This window comes from Ailuropoda melanoleuca, chromosome 6 (assembly GCF_002007445.2).
Source record: "Ailuropoda melanoleuca isolate Jingjing chromosome 6, ASM200744v2, whole genome shotgun sequence".
In the NCBI taxonomy this organism is placed as follows: domain Eukaryota; kingdom Metazoa; phylum Chordata; class Mammalia; order Carnivora; family Ursidae; genus Ailuropoda; species Ailuropoda melanoleuca.
Window position 1 is genome coordinate 50,409,500 of NC_048223.1, and position 18,038 is coordinate 50,427,537.

At 39.9% G+C, this 18,038-nt stretch overlaps 1 protein-coding gene across 2 annotated transcripts in view; it reads right to left on the bottom strand.

The window, feature by feature from the left end:
- PRKG1 (protein kinase cGMP-dependent 1) overlaps positions 1-18,038 on the bottom strand; it is a 1,120,820-nt gene that overhangs the window by 749,901 nt on the left and 352,881 nt on the right. For both annotated transcript variants that reach the window (XM_034662369.1, XM_034662370.1), the window contains one exon: positions 12,532-12,645. In XM_034662369.1, the coding sequence (XP_034518260.1) occupies positions 12,532-12,645 (114 nt within the window). The remainder of the gene's footprint in view (positions 1-12,531; positions 12,646-18,038) is intronic.

The following is an 18,038-nucleotide window of genomic DNA, read 5'->3' on the forward strand; positions in this document are numbered from 1 at the left end:
TTACTATTGTTCTTGGCCTGAGCCATCTGGTTGAAAAACAGGAATTGCAAGTAGGAGATTAAGAGAATCAGTAAATAAAAGATCAGAGCTCTCATTAGGTGTTTTCTTCTGCTTGCCTTTTCAAATCTAAGACTCTTCAAGTGTCCTGATATGTTTTTTAAAGGTCTCTAAACATCTACACTCCCCTTCCATGTTTATTTGTCCTAAACCTAATGACACTCAAAGGGAGTTAATTCTTGACGTCTCAGGTCTCTTCCAAACTCAGATTTGAGCTTCAGACGATGTTTAGCATTTCAGAAACTCTATATATCTTGATCATCTTAAAACTTCCAATAATACATTTTGTGCTGACATAGTTTGGGCCATTTCGCATGAGAGAGAGTCCTTCCTCTTCTGTTTTCAGCAGCTCACCCTGCTCTGTGTTATGCTCAAACTTCATGGATAACAGTGATTGGATGTATGTCAGTGGTAAATTCCATGTAAATTGCTAGATATCTGCCTTAAAGTATTAAATGACAATGAAAGGCAGTAAATATGAACAATTTCTACAACTTGGGGCAACTAACTTTAGGGAAACCAGGAATTGCTTAATTCAAATACAGATGAAAGGCCAAGGTTTTGGCAGGGGAAATAAGGAGCTTGAATCTGTTGGGGGTGGAGGAGCTGGGTAGACAAGGGATTTCAATCATTCTTAAAACTGTGGCCATTGCCAGCATCTTTATCCAGAAAGGACATGGTAAATACAGAAAAGATTCATGTGCTTTCCTGAGGCATTCAAATGGGACAAACGAACGGGACACCAGAAGTGTTGAATTTTCAGGCTACACCTTACAATAAAAATTGTAGGTGGCATTTGTCTGAAATACTACTTTGGAAAATAATTGACATTTTAAAGGCATGTCCAATAGTATCTATTGTTCATCTGCCCAAGGCCTTGATGCTCTAGGTGCCCACTCAGGGCTGTGCACACGTACCATAAACACATTTCTCACAGACGTCTTGAGAATTCAGCCCAGGCAGGAAGGGAGGACAAGAAGACTCAGACGACAGATATTCTTTACTTTCGCACCATCCAAAGGCACGCCTTCAAACAGAAGTGAGATCTCACAGCCCCCAACATCCCTACCTGTACTTTGGGTTCGATGTTAGGGTTTCTTGGACTACTTCATTCAAAGGGGACATCTGAACCGACTTTTCTGGGTGATGGCAGTGGCGAAAGGAGGTCTGTCTCTGGATGTGGGATGTTTCCAGGGACATCAGCCTCTGGAACATGTTCCCTTCCCACACTTGTCTCCCTCTGGCTTTCAGACTGGGCTCTGGGTCCCTCAGTGGTACTCCTCAGGTTCTGCAGGTAATGAAGGTCCCAGCTACTCCCTAACCCTTTCGTGCCTTTGTAGTGTTAGTTGCAATGAGGACAACTGTGAAAGAACAGTTAAGTGCTTACTGGATGCATTCCATGCTAGGTTTGCACGAAGCCATTCACAGATAGCCCCTCATTTAATCTTTGCAGTAATTATAAGATAGATCCTTTCTATTTTAAAGGTAAAAGAACAGAGGTCCAGGAATGACTGAGACCCGTGAAATTATTTTCCGAAGGGCACAGAGCAAGTGGCAGAGATTCAGAGCCCAGACAACAGGATTCTAAAGCCGAGACTTTGAACTAGTCTACTCTTGAATTTCGGTACAGGTCAGTTTCCATCTCCACAGAGCCCGTCCACGTCAGCCCAGAGCCATTGCTCCTCCCCTCTTTCTTGAAGTCTCTCGTTTGCCAGGAATTCCTTATCATCTCTCTTCATCCACTCTCTCCAACTAGATTACAAATGCTTTACTTGTAGGGCTATGCCCTCTCTCCGTGAGGCTCGCTGGCATGTTTAGCACTGCCTGGAGAATTTGATTCCAGTCTAAGACATTGCCGATAAATGACAACACAGATTGGAAGTTGGATCTTCATGGATCAAGTGCCAGGAACAAAGTTCGAGATGATACAGTTCGAAGTCTTACTGGGGACTGCCAGGGAGAGAGGTACAGGGGGGCAGTCTAGATGTGTGAGCTTAAGGAAGTTACTCAAACCTTCCACGGCTCTGAGGCTTCACATGTGCATTGGTGTCATTGATCCCTAGGGAACACGGCCGCTGTGAAGTTAGAGAGAGAGCCATGGCCAGTGTAAAGGATGAGGGAGCAGAAGGCAGGCTGAGGGCCAAGCACAAGCTGACACCCCACCCCCCGCAGGTGGGATCTGCGTGACATTCCCCAGGTGCTCCTGCCTGCCCTAAAACTAAGGGAAGTAAAAAAAAAAAAAAAAAAAAAAAAGGCTCACCGACAGAGATCACAGTCCTGCAGGATGGAGTCTCTATCAGTTTACCAATGTCATAGTGATTTACAAGCCAACAGCATTCTTATCAAGAGCCTAACTTCCAGAGACCCATAGACTCAATTTCCTGGGGCCCTAACATCACCCTCCCCTCCACAGTGGGGAGGGAAACACAGGCAGAAGGGAATGTAAATAAAATACAATGTCCTTATAACCTGCAGCCCATTGACAAATACTCGAGGCAGGCAGAGTATAACCTTCCCCCAGGGAACTCCCACCTGTCTTAAAGTTAATGCCTTGCCAGAGGGAAAAGCTACCTTAGCTTGACAATAGCCAGGTTTCCAGCATCCTGTGAGTCTTCTGTAGCATATCAGAGTCCTCTTGGACACCCCCTGTGTCCTTACCTCCCCCAACTCCCAAGAATATAATCAGTCACCCCTCACACTGCCCACAGGTCCTGTCTGCACCAAAGAAGTCTCAAGAATTCTTTCTTGGCCATCAGCTCCGGACCTTGTCAACACTCCAAAACTATATCATAAGTACATGAAGACACGAAGATAGTTTATCAAGAATTACCACTATTAGGTACACAAAGTACCCCTGGATTCAACTAGAGCTGTGTTAGCTGAACTAAAAAAAAAAAAAAAAAAAAAAAAAAANAAAAAGCCTTAGAAGTGCTGAATCCACGGATAAGAGTAAGAAAGCATGAAGAGTAAGGGGGTACAGAGCTACTAGATGGGGTTCCTGGAGGCTGCCCCCCATCTGTCACCAGCGAAATCTGCTCATATAAACTTCATACACAAAAGCACGTCATGAGATTTTGGTTTAGAAAGAAAACAAAAAAGAATTGTCATGAAGATAGTTTGCACAACACTGTTAGATCCTGTTCAGAAAACTTACAGGCAACAATGCTTTCAAGTCAATAAAAAGTTGCTTTATTACAAGTGGGAGGAATTATGAGGGCATAGAGTGCTATTGTTAGCAGACTGTCCTTTAGAGAAAACAAGGCATAAGGAATGCTTTGCTATAGAAGACACTGTCTAGCTTCCGAAGCCCCCACCCTTTCTCAGCCCTCTCCTCCCTGCCTTTCTGAGCAGTTGACACTAATTTTCTAGGATCTACTGCCACATTCACAGTTAAAACTCAATTCCTTCAGACCGGAGCAGAAATGAGCTGGCTAGCTTCCTCACAGGCAACCTGCAACACACCAGACCTCAGAAATCTACATGTCTTAGTTCCAAGCAACCCCCCCCCATGTCTTTCTCAACAACTGAAATACAATCTTCTCATCTTCTAATTATTAGATGCTAAGAGATCTGCAATCTACCTAGCACTGCTGAGCCCTTCATGTGAATTTGATCAGTGACCACCTGCATGGACTAAAAGGGACCTTTTCCACTCTTGGTCCAATAGAGTGGATTTAACCCAACAGGGAAAAACATTCTACTTAGTCAGATATTTCCAAGCCCCTTGTTCTCTTAAAAATGTCCATCCATATTTGTTTTCACGTAATCCAAGCTACATTCATGACTATGAGAAAGAACAACAAAAATCAAATGAAATTCTTTTCTTGTTCTGTTTTCCTACCAACATCTTAGCCATCAAATTCAATAAATCTAAAAGCTATTCTTATTAACAACACAGCCCAGCAGTCCATGATTTTTTAATTTTTTCCTTCCCTCTCAACCTGTTCTTCTTTTAATTTTACTTCTCACTATTCTTCCAAAGAATATGTTAATAACCAGCACAGGACTGGTAGTCTTCCACTAAGGCCTTGCTTCACTCCTTAAAAGAAAAACACAACTTTTCTTAAATATCTCTGCATGACAGCAATAAAATAACTAGGAGAAAAAAAAAAAAAAAACCTTGAATGATGTCCAGAATAATAATAATTATTATAGTGTCTGTAATTTTTCTTTTAAATCCTTCAATATTGACAGTTCAATGCAGGGAAGAGTGTGTTGTTTGAAGGTTAATACAAATTAAGTACCTGTGGGATGTAGATCACTGGTCCTCAAACTTTGGATGCCTCTGAATCACCCAGAGGACTTGCTTTACACAGATTGCTGTTACCTGCCCCAAAGATTGGAGAAATGCAAACTCTCTGGCATCTTCTAACAAGTGCCCAGGGGATGCTGGCACAGTCCCGGGCACCATACTTTGATAAATGCTGCAATACACATTTGAAGGTCCCTAATCAAGAGTCTACACTTGGGTGTGAGTAGTGGTCATTTTATGGACTTCACTCAAAGGTCTACCCATTTGAGGGAAGGAGGGGAGGGAGACCTAGTGACTGCCTCCAGGACTGCTACCTAACTTGGCATCAGTTTGTAAATGAACTAGCATTGATGGACTCCATGATCTTGGCCTCCACTTTCTCATCTGCAGAATTAGAGACAACTTCTCTCACCTACTAGACTGGGATATTTTGAGGATCGCCTTAGATAAAGCATGGGTAACAGGGTGTAAATGTTAAAGCTCTCTTACCATGATTACTTAGAAACGTATCCAGTCAACAAAGGGCATCCCATAAGAAGAGTGGGCTGCTCAGACTGACCAATGAATTGCCAAGATTGTTTTTCCTCTAGGGAAAACAAGAGTAAACGTGTTTGTCATGACTCTTGTTTTTTCTTTTAATAGATTTGTTATGAAAGAAAAAATAAAACAAAAAATTCCTTTATTAAACGTTTCTGAATTCCTGTTTAAATTTTTGTAATTCTTACTTTAAAGAAATTCATTGATGTATTTCATAAAAGAAATGTGTAGCTACTTAGTGATGTCTTAAATGTTGAACCATACAGTTTCATCATACGAGGCACTCAACTATTTCAATACACCACACAAACTAGATCCCACATTTGGTTCAGATTGCTTGTTATGGGTCTCTAAGGCTTTAAGCTTATGACCTTCTCTTCATTTTATCACAGGATTCATCCTTTTGTAACAGATGTACTGAATGTGGGTCCATATGTTACAGTTTAAAAATTTTAAAAACCCACAATTATAACACGCTGCGTCACTTTTTTGTGGAAATGAAGCTTGGAGCCTTAGGTCAATAGAAACAGTCCTACAGATACGCTCGTGTTTAAATGCAAAATGAGCCACTGCAGATGAAATGTGAAAGCCTATGAGAGCAGCAGAGCAAAGCGGTGTCATACTCATGGACCTCCCTCTAACCACACAGCTACGTGCTATGGGGCCGGTCGCTTAAACCCCGTTACTTCAGCAATAACGTGAGGGTAACATCATGCCACCCCAAACACTCTGAGCTTAGAGCAGCGCCCTCAGACTTCGGATGTTCTCTGCTGGCATTTGTTGCTCCTGTCATCTATCACAATCCACGGACAGGAACGTTTCATTTTTAAAAAGAATAATAATTACCTAACATACAGCATTGACCTATGTTACTACTTTGCTTTTTCTTCTTTCAATCAGCTGTGTAAATACTAAAATTACCTCTTAGCAAATTCTTGAATAAATTAAGATTCAGTATCCCAAAACGGACACAACCTTTACATTGTATGAGAGCTTGCCTGCCTGCCTTCCTTCCTTCCTTCATCAGTTTCATTTATGTATTTTTTAATGTAAGCTCTATGCCACACCTGGCGCTTGAACTCATGACCCTGAGGCCAGGAGTCACCTGCTCTACCCACTGAGCCAGGCAGGTGCCCCCTGTGTGGGAACGTTTTATGATGCAGGCCTTTGCAAAAAATTCTGCAAGATTAAAGAAGCTGCTAAAAAAATTAAAAAAAATAAAAAATAAATCAGCCTTCCTTGCCCATCATTATTTACTATTAAATTATCTGTGATCCTTAAAAAATCATATCCCATCAGTGAAAGCCTGACTGTTCTCTAGATACAGGGAACACTCAAGGTACTCCATTAATTAAAGGAGGGAGGGAGAGTAATTTATGTAGCCAAAGGAGGAATTAAGTAGCATTGCCCTCCTCTGACCATAAGAGGTATTCCCTTCCTCCCCCAAGAAGCATTTGCCAACATATGCCTGTCAGCTGAGCCGAGTCAATATTGAATCCAAATCTCTTTTTGAAAGTAGATAAATATAAATCAAATACATTCTGACTACACCAATTCCCATCAGGACTAGAAAAAAAAATTCAACCTATGAAAGAAAAACATTGTAGGGGCACCTGGTCAGTTGAGTCAGGACAGCATACAACTCTGGGTCTCAGAGTTGTAAATTTGAGCCCCACATTGAGGGTAGAGGTTACTTAAAATCTTAAAAAATAATAAATAAATAAATAAAAATTAAAAAAAAAAACAAAGAAAAACAGTGTAGTTTACTGTTTTCCTCTTCTCTGAAATTCACTTTTATTTCAAACAATAGAGAAATGAGATGAAAAGGTTTTGTATATGTGTTTGTTAGTCTGTTATGTGGCACCTTGGGTACCTAGTGAATTGATTCCTTTANTATGTGGCACCTTGGGTACCTAGTGAATTGATTCCTTTAATAAAGAAATGTATTTCTCAGGGATTACATAACTGGATTTATGTTACTAATTTCACAGTATCCTTTAATAGACAAGTGTTTTACTAAAAGGGATATTGTCCAACTCACTAAAGAAGCGTACCTGCTTCCCAGGATGCGGTCGGACACTGTTTTGTTGTCCAGGATGACAATTCCTGGGCTCTTTCTGGACTGTTCTTCTGTAATCTGGGTCCTATTTCTCGTCATCATCAGCCTAAATTTACTTTGTTTCTCTTTTCTCTTCAGGATTCTTGGGAGAAGGCATGCATTAGACTAGGAGAATGCAAAGCGTACATCTTTTTAATTGGCCTCGACGGCAGAATGGAGACATTCTCATTAGCATGCTTATGTCCCATGCTTCCGTGCTCTGGCACAGGGAGTGTGACAGTCCCAGTCCGTCCTGCTCATTAAAACCCCAGGTAATAACCGCATACAGGACAAACGTTGGTATTCACAGACAATGTTGCTTCATTTCCACAAGTGAACGTAACTTTATCACAAATGCTGCTTTATGGAACGAAAAAATGATATTTCCTAAAACGTGCCTAACTGCTTACTTCTTCATTCAATCATCTTCATACTTAAGGTTCGCAGCCATTAGAAGAGCTTTATCTAGGACTCCTTTTTATTAATAAAATTGGCATTCATTTCTCTGTGACTTTATCAATAAACATCACTGTTGACCTTATAAGAATTACATTTAGAGCACACAGAGGTATTTGAGCAAGAAATGTTAGTCATATCTTTTAATTTCTTTTCCCTATTCTTTAGTGGTTTTTGTTTTGTGTTTTCCTTCTTTTTTTTTGACAGTTGGCAAATTTCTCTCAGTCACGTTGAATAATAGGTTTGAAACAAAGCTATGAGGGAACATACAAGCCACCTTAATGAATAGACAGACTCAAATGTATTTTAAAAATCAAAAAATAAACTGAAAAATCCAAATCTTTGAACTTTGTTCTTAAAATGCCTATGACACACTGAAATATTTTGGCCAACTCCCCCTGTACAAATATCCTAGGAAAGCTTAGGTAAACTTGGCAGTATTCAAAAGAGGAGGCAGAAAGTTATTTTTAGCAGATGTTACTGAAGTCATCAATTTCTTGCAGAATGTTTAGGCTCTTTTATGTCAGTACTCAAGTATTTTAGTACCTAAGGAATGTTTAAATACCTGATATAAATGATCTAAGGAAAAATAATTACTCAGATATTTTGTTCAAGTCAATTCATGAAAGAGCCTCACACCCCGCACCCCTCCCCCTGAAAAATTTTGCAGATAATTTTCTATGGTTTCAACTTATGCTGGTATTGAGAGGTTTTCCTACAAATAGAAGGTCTGGGTTTTACTAGAGCCTATTTGAATGAGACTGCTTGAAGAATACACTGCCTAACGTTGGGGGATTTGCAAGCTAGACACTCAAAAGTAGGAGGAACAGACGTCAATTTAGTATCTTCAAGCAAAAATACCCCAATTCACATACAATTGAAGTTGGGAACAAAGAGGCAAAAAGAAAAAAAACCCTATGTAGTTGTGAGACCTGTTTGTGGAGAATGCAGGTAAAACAAAAACATAGCATAAATGTCCTTGCAAATTCACACATGTGGCATGTGTCACTGAGTACCTCGCTCATTTTAAGGTAAATGCCTTTCCATTCTATTTGTAAGTTTCCAGCAACTTCAGTGTCTCCAGGGATGTGTGTGTGTGTGTGTGTGTGTGTGTGTGTGTGTGTGTGATTTTAAGAACGTTGGGCACAGAAGCAAGGGAAGAAGCCCAGGGTGAGTATAAGCCGATACTGCTCAGGCTGTGAGGGTAGTGAAAAGTGAAACCTTGACCAGAAACGACATTTTAGGAAAAGAAGATGGTAATAGGCCTCCAGGTATGGGAACCAAGGGAGCAAGAACCTATTAATGGATGTATTCGAAGTCCCTAACCCTTGTGGGGCTTGAAAATGGGTAGTAAAACTCTTTTATCTACACAATCCCAAAATATTGAGATAAAATGTGAAATTCAAACACCACTGGAGACGTTGTTTGGTGTTGTGGAAATCAGATGTAACAACTGATGTTTTTCCTCCCCGTGGCTCCTGGAGCGTTGGTGATGGGTCACGCAATCCAAGTGGCCATGTTCACAGACAGTTAAAGAATACTTGCGCGTTTAAGCTAGGAATAACCTCAAGACGTTTGTTATGTTTTTTCCAACAAAATATTACTTCTTTGTATTTTGATATACTCATTCCTGTAGCGGAAAAAAAAAATCAATGGTGCTGTTTTGTAAGATACGAAGAGACTCTGAATATAGATTTCCTTCACCATTGTATGAGGTTTTCCTTCCATGTCATTATGGTTTCAATTCTAAAATGGTTATTCTTGGTGCTATCAGATCGCATTCCTGGTGTTACCACCATAACCAGTGGTACATGTTTATTTATTTCCAGAGGAATTCCAACTGATTTCTCCCAGATGAAAAACAAAGGAGTTGTTTCAAACTACTACGGAACTTCTTTCTGTTGAAGCATTATGAACAAGCATATCCTATTTTATAGCCTCTATCAATCTATAACTTTAATAAGAAAACAACTTTTTTGATACCCTAAGTTAAAAAATAAAAAACAAAAAAACCACAGGTAATAGAATCTTCTTTGTTAGCAGGAAGTCACTGGGACTATTCATGGCCTGATACAATTTCAAAAAAGTGCTCTTTTGAACAAGAAATGACTCATATACATCGAGGAGCTCGAATGTCAACCAGGATTTAGTTACCACTGTGAGATTAAAAATGCATTGAAATGCTCGGCAGCTTTCAGGCTGATGAGGGAGAGAGAAAGGAGAAAGAGATCATGAAAGAAAGTAGGTGATGTTGAGAGTAAGGGGGTCACAACCCATGTAAGTGACAAAGAAAGAGGCAAGGATAGACAAGCTATCAAATAGGATGGGCAGTCTCCTTGGACTTAGACTATTACACCCAGGTGGATGAATCCATTTTGAAAGGTACTCTAAGCGGTCATTACCGGCAAAACGATGGTTAAGAAGAAATGGACAAGAGTCAGCAAAATCCTGAATCCTGAGAAATGACTGGATCTAAAAGCCAAATAAGGACATTTTGAAATAGCACACATAGGGGGCGCCTGGGTGGCACAATGGTTAAGCGTCTGCCTTCGGCTCAGGATGTGATCCCGGCGTTATGGGATCGAGCCCCACATCAGGCTCCTCCNTAAGGACATTTTGAAATAGCACACATAGGGGGCGCCTGGGTGGCACAATGGTTAAGCGTCTGCCTTCAGCTCAGGGCGTGATCCCGGCGTTGTGGGATCGAGCCCCACATCAGGCTCCTCCGCTATGAGCCTGCTTCTTCCTCTCCCACTCCCCCTGCTTGTGTTCCCCCTCTCGCTGGCTGTCTCTATCTCTGTCGAATAAATAAAAATCTTAAAAAAAAATAAAATAGCACACATAATGAATAAGACGGCACTGGGGGGGGGGTATATTCTGTAGTCATTTGGTATAAGTAGCATCCATAATGGAACCTAATCAGAATTATAAAGTGATCAGCTTGAAGGTTTAATTTAAACATAAATTTAAAGTGGTACTTAAGGATCGTCGTCACAAGTATAATCTCCCTGCATAGTGTGGGAGACAGGACAAAAGGTCCCGCCTAAGAAATAGTTATTATTCACAGCGTACAGTTCTTCACAAGACATTCCGAATATTGTTGGTAACAGATAATTTTCCTTATTCATCCAGAAACCTCTGTGCATCTATACATACTGACATGGCCTGCACTCCATCAACCTTAGGTTCTTTTCTCAATACAAGCTCCACATCTTAAGTAGGCACTATGAACACACACACACACACACACCTGGGCACGTGCACCTTTTCTGCAGCTGTGTTACAGAACGTGCTCCATTACTCATTGTCTTTGACGTAGATGTTCTGACGCCCCCCAAATGGTTAGGATTATAATTTGCATTCAACACCTACTTCCTTCTCACTGAATCAGATCCAAAGTGTGTATTTAAATTTATCAAACACGAGTACGATAGCTCCTGCAGATGAACACCATTTTACAGGAACCTAATAAATTTCACAAAGCAAAGCAATCATCTCATGTACAAAAAATCTTTGCCACAAAGTTCATTTAAATATATTATTTAGTCTATCTCAAAGATTTCTTTCATAATTCCAAGTTTCAACAGATTAAGCACATGTTACTACCAACTACTGACCTTTTTGGAATCGTGGTTTTTCATTAGAATTAAATGAGCAGTATACAAGGCTGAAATACTTTAAAATATTCACAACTCACTATTCACCATTCTGAGAAAGCCTGTTTTAATCAAAATGTGTTATTCTGGCCTTTTGACGTACCAGGAATGTAGTTCTCAGAAAAATGCAGCACGATAGCATAATCCGTTTCACTTAATAGTGCCATGACTACTCTTTTCTACTCAAGGAACTCCTTATGCGAGTTCAACTTGTGACAGATTCTGTTTTGCTTCGCTGGGCTTCATTATTGAGTCGTGTAATTAAATATCACATAAAATAAAAACCTGGTGGTGCCCATCATTCAAAAGAGTTTTGTGCTTTCAAAGATCAAGAATCAAATGCCAAGAACTCATCCTAAGAGGGCCCCAACCGCAACTGAGGTCCCAGCGACTGACTTCAACGAATAAAAAGGCGATTCACTAACAAGGCATGTAGGACAATTTCTGGGATTCTGGCTGGCCATGCAGTCTGAATTCTCTACAATCCAAGGTTCAGTGGCTTACTGGTAGCCATAGGCCACACTGCTGAGAAAAAGAACCCCAATATACTAAACAGTCAATGGCATCCAGCTAAAACTAACTGATAATCTGTCATTCTGCCGATAGCATTAAAAAAAAATAATAACAAAACCTAATCAAAGCGATTTGTGATTGCAATCATCCACAGGATTACGTGTCAGAAGAACGCCTCCATCATGAAATGTATCTGTCTAAAGATGTAATGGACCTTCCATTGTTGGCTTTTGCATTCAGCTCTGTTTCTACGCTCCTTCCATCCTATACAACCGCTTCCCCTCACCCCCCAACTACTGCAGCTGTTTCTGCTGAGCAATAAAAGTTACTAGAGAAATCATATATACACATGCATGTAAAATTAGGGAAACAAGCTGCTTTATTGCCCCGATTTAAAATAAGCTCAATCAGTAGAAAAGAAAAATACTAAAATACACAGCTTGATGAGCAGCTGAAGACAAGAATATACTCAGACACGACTTTAGAATTCAAGCTCTATCTAGCTCAATGAGGTTTGAATGAGATGAAGGACATTTCTCCTTTAAATTTTTTCTAAACCACTGAATGAACACGTGGAATTTGTGGGGGAATGTAATCCAAAATAGACAGATACGTAAAAATTCCTTAAGTATTAGCGTGAGGCTTTAAAGGCAGGAAAAGGAAGGTCTCATTTCTGTTTCATATACAATGTTGTAACATTTTGTGAATCTTCATTGATAAGAATTCGACATTAAAAGAATACCTTCCAGAAGTCAGTATTAAATTTAACTTATGCGGAAGAGACTGTTAATCCTCCTTTACTAGGGCAAACAAATAAATAGATCAACCATAGCGCAAGGTAAGAACTCAAATACCGATTCACAAAATTAGAAAGATTAAATCATGAGGCATGTTCATCAATATGTCAAAGGTCTAGGGGAAAAGACACTGAAAGTATTGGCAAAATATGAAAACAGCCTTACTTTTGACGGTCGCTGTCCGGGTACAGTTGTAAAGAATCGCCAACTCGCCAAACACTTTTCCTGGCCCCATGGTACAGAGCTTCACACCTTCTTTTGTAACTTCAACCTTACCATCTAAAACAAAGAGACAACATCATTTTAATTCTCTTCCATGCTTCATTTCATGTGTTGCATTTTCGATACGCAATGGGGAGTATGAGGCTCCTGTTTAAAACTGCAAAGCAATTACCAACGGAGACCAGGCCTCCACCCAGAAACAATGCAAGAAATGGAATAAATCACGTCAGGTAAGAAATCCCATTCTTCTTTAAATTAGAAACTGATAAGGGGCGCGTGGGTTAGGCGTCTGCCTTCGGCTCAGGTCATGATCCCAGGATCCTCGGATCGAGGCCCCACATCGGGCTCCCTGCTCAGCGGGGAGCCTGCTTCTCCCACTCCCTCTGCCTGCTGCTCCCCCTGCTTGTGCTCTTTCCCTCTCTTTGTCAAATAAATGAATAAAATCTTATTAAAAAATTAATCACCGATAAGATCTGAGGTAAGACTCAGAGCCCCAGAAAAAGGCAAAAAGGTAAACATGTATTTTCCCAAATATGGTATTAGAAAACTATGGTAATTCCAATTTTGATGTCATTTGAATCCAAGAGAAAACCTGAGTAAGTGGGTGCATTTTCTACAGTACACTTCATACATGGGAATTCTCATTTGAGTAAAGCACAGTTATTACGGAAGGGAGATTACTTTGACCCTTGGGCACTGTTTAATTGCAGCTTATGGTATCTTTTATTTTTAAGCATCTTATCTGACTTGGGCAAGACTGTTTTATCTGCTTCCCAGCCCAGCAACACTGGCAGTAAGGAAAAATAAACTAGGAGGGTTGTGGGGGAAAGAAAGAGACATTAGGACCATTTATGTTCCACAAAGTACTTGGAAAATGAAATGATGAGGAAGGAAAGAGCCAAGGATACATGGACCCTAGTTATAGTTTGTTGCCTGCAAGGAAGGCAAATGCTATCCAAGAGGGAAAAGAAAGAAACAGGTTTTTAAAAAAGGTGCAGCTACATACACCAGAAATTCTCTTACCTCACACAATGGGGGGTGGGGTTGGAAATAAATGGGCAACACAATCCATTCTAGACTAATAGCCCCCCTCCCCACTTCTATTATTCTTCCAAGTTACTTATCCACAGTCTACAGAAGAACCTTCTGCTTGGCATTAGCTAGTGAATGAATGAAAGGAGCTATCACTACCAAGTTTTCTCCCCAATTCAGACCTATACGCATCGACTTCATAATTCTTCCTGTATCTACATGTTTCCTGTAATATTTAACTTTTTAGAGTTTGGGCTTTAAACATACTCCCACTTTAAAAAAACAAACAAATAAACAAACAATCAGCCTAGTTTCAACTAAGCAATAACATTTGTAAAATCACAGGGTCGATGTGCTAATTTCTTCAAACACCTATTGAGATAAAATCTTCGATATAAAAAAACTTTCTGGGAAAGTGTAATCCATGTACCAGTCATGTGAGGTCAACCCTTCAGAGAACATTGTTCTTTCGACCCTGAAAACCATTTCATGTAAATGCTATCAATGGAGAGAGAAGTCTGCAGTAATTAGGATAAAATTTCACATAAGATCTATTCGCCAGTCTTGAACTGTGTGTGGGCCCCTCCTCTGTGTGTAAAGAAGTCATTTAGGAATGAACAAATCCAACAATTCTAAAACTTTGGACATACTTTCTTAGACTCAAAATTTAGTCTACCTTTGTCATGCCTTATTTCTTGATTGCAGAAAATTAAACTCTTTCTTGTGATAGGTAGATCAAAACCAGCCCAGTAAATCTGTATTTTCACAAGCCACAGATGTCCCCCTTCCATTTCAACGGTAAGCCTGTCCCCTTACAAATTTCATCTGCTACTTGAGAATGAGAAAGAGGCTCAGAACCTAATGTGGTTAGGAGGTTTATAAGTCATGACAAGTCAGAACAGGAGTTAAATGCTGGTTCTCTTATCTGTTCCTTACAAGCCTTGGGACGTCAGGCAAGTTATTAATTTCTTTATGCCTTGGTTTCTTCATTAATAAAATAGATGAAAGAAAAGCACCTATCTCATCAGGTGGTTGATAAAATGAAATGATTAAAACGGGGGCAATGCTGAGCGTGATGCCCGGCATATAGCAAATGGTCAATAAATATTAGCTCTTATTATTGGTGTTATTTTTATTATATTTCTTATCTAGAAGGAGGGAGGGCTTACTAGATAATACTGAAACACAGTATTGCAATATCTATTACAGAAACCAATCAAGTCTACGTAGGTTAGTAGGTTTTTTTAAATGGATAAAGGATTTGTTTCAGATTCTCTCTCTATGGAGGGGGGCAGCGCGTTTGAGAACTTTGGGGTTCAAATCGGTATTATACCCAAAGAAGACAATGGCATTTCAAGAAGTCACAGTGATCTACGTGGCAGAATGCATTCTCTTTGTGCTCTTCCCCACTTGGTCACGTGCAGCTAACATCTGACAAGCATTGCTTTAGCAAGTACCGTCTTACCGTGGAGACTCCCGTGAATGACGAAGTAACAATGTCCTAGTGCGTTACAACATTTTCTTGACTTAAAGCTCTAGCTTCAATGATATTAAAGGAACTAATAGCAAAGTGAGCCATGCTTAATGAACTTCCATACATAACTGATTTTGCACAGGTCTGCTTCTCTCTCTGTTTGGGTCCCATCGCTGGAAGTCTTTGGTGGACAGGGACCCATGGGAGCAGGACCACTATTAAGAATCCTACTGGACAGCTTGACAATAAGGCTTCTTAACTAATAAAAGATGAGAGACACAGAACTCTCATTTTTAGCTCAGTGGTTTCTGAAAGGACGTCTGTGGACCTGTCACATCAGAGCTAATTAATAAAATGCAGATATTCCCCACCCTGGGAAATTATAACTGTCCCTACACCACAATGACCACTGTACTTGGTCTTAGTGCCCCTCACTTCTCTGAGAAACCATGCTCATACAGCACTGATTGATTTTAACTCATAGCGAACTTGAAACTGATGATGTTCCCTTTGAGATATGACCTCTAGAAAGCTCACAGCCAGAATTATATAAGACTCTGGGGCTGCATTTCTGGTTCCAACTCATTTTCTTGATCTTATTTTATATTCACCTAATTGGTTCACATCTAACTCATTTTTTTAAAGATAGGTATGCATAATTATATATGTGTATATGGGATATGCAGATAGGTATAAATAAGTTTATATATGATAGATATGCATATATATGAATCATTAGTGTTGGTAACAGAAGGTTTTAATCCATATTAATTAGAATAGCAAAAAAAAAATTTTTTTAAGAAGAGATTTACTGGAGCAGATTGTATTTGAGAAATAGAAATTTCGATGTAAATTATCTTCTCCAGGTTCAGTTAAATACTATAGGTTAAGTATGTTCACAATAGCCAAGGAAGGAAGGAATCTGATCACATGTGATAGATCAGAGTGGTCCAGAAAGCGTTTTTCTTTTTTTTTTTTTAATGAACAGAAATATCTAAATGGTAAGCAGAAACACAGTGTTTGTAAAATGTTACTCTGAGTCACAGTGAGATCACTTTTCCTTCCTTCTACCTGCTACGTGGGTGGAAGAAGTAATTCAGGGATGCAGGATCCACTGGGTGTTAAAAAGTTAGGTACACACATGGCATTAATTAGAGAGTCCTTTCAAAGACATTTGGAAACGTTCTGATTTCCAAGGGCCCAGTAATGTAAGTTATTAATGTGAAGTGTGAATTTGGTTAAGCTCATTCACTATGCCACACAGCAGCCTTGAAACAAAATTAGAAGTGGTCATACACTCACAAATGATTTCCGTACAGAGTGTGTGGTCCGCCTATGAAACCTAAGAATAAGACCGTCACAAGCTTGCTGCACACGGCCGTCCTTACAGGTGTCAGGGCCATCTTGAAACCACTCCCCTTAGAAATCTTAGACTTCCCCCCACCCTTTGTTCCACTCTATGGCTACCTTTGAGGTTTGGTTTAAATTGAATTCACTTGCACAGAAAGTAGGTAGGTCTATGGGTGTTTATTTTGGTGGCGAGGGGAACAATGTAGGATAAGACAAATAGGGAAGAAGTCACTTAGGCTCAAAATAGAGCATGCTTTTGCCAGAGGCTTCTACCAACTCAGAAAGAACCCAGCGTGGAGGTTTCTATATAATTATAATTTGCTATTAACTTCAGGAGTGCGTTTTGATGAATATACTTCAGGTCAGCATTGATTAATGTAATTTCTATTTCTCTTAAAGAAATCGCAGAGATTCATTAGCATTTATTCACGACTGTTTAATACTTTAATTATCAAATGTGTTAGATTCCAAATCAAAGATTTTTTTTTTCCTTCAAGAGTAGGAGAAAGGCATTTTCAGGACATCCTAGTGAAGTTCTAGACTTTTCCATTATTTTCCCTAACTGAACTCGAAGTGACTAGAGGCTATTAGAACTGTTATTTGGGCAACTAAGGCCCATCTGAAATGTGGTCCATCTATACATCTTGCTTGTGTTTTTCTTATTCACTTCTGCTTTTAAAAACATATATTATATTGGCATTATTTTTACTATGCACACTCCCCACCATAAAAAAGAAACATCCGAATCACTTTTATTTGGATTTTGCTAAACTGCTAGTTGTTTACAGGACAGGTATTGGAACAGTTGCTTATAAAAGATTTCAGGGTGACTGTTTCATTCAGTTCTTATCACCCCTGCAACGAGTGTGACTGATTGAAAGCTTTATCATAGCATCTTGAATGTATTGTTTTTAAAGATTTTATTTACGAGAGAGAGAGAGAGTGCACGTACAAGTTGGGGGAGGGACAGAGGGAGAGGGAGAAGTGGACTCCCCTGAGCAGGGAGTCCAATGTGGGGCTTGATCCCAGGACCCTGGGACCATGACCTGAGCCGAAGGCAGACGCCTCACCAACTGAGCCACCCAGGCACCCCCCTTGTACATATTTTTTATTCTACTTCAGGTCCATATGCCCATTGCTGATGGAACGAGCGGAGCCCTAAGTCCTGATATTTGCCACCTTGACCAAAAACCAACCCATGTCCTGCTTTCTGGCATCACGGTTCACGTGCCACCCTTGGGAGATACCAAGTATGAAGAGATCCATTACAAAGTATCTATACTTTTGTCTATCTTTCGTAAGAATGAGCAGGTCCTATAAATGAAAGAAATTGAGTTTACAAGGAGAGCCAGCATTGCCTGGGTTTGTTTATCTTTCTGGGTTTCTCACTAACCTGTGGTTTTGTGCCATAAGGACTTTCACGATTAAGGCAAGTCAGCTTAGAGATTTATTACTGGCAGGATGAACTAGAATGGCTGGCAATCACCTAATTATGAACACTTTAAGCTTCGTTCCAATAACCTTGGTTGGAACGTTCAGGACAACTTGATTGTCCATTACAGACAGACAGGTGTTATATCAAAGGTCCCATCCA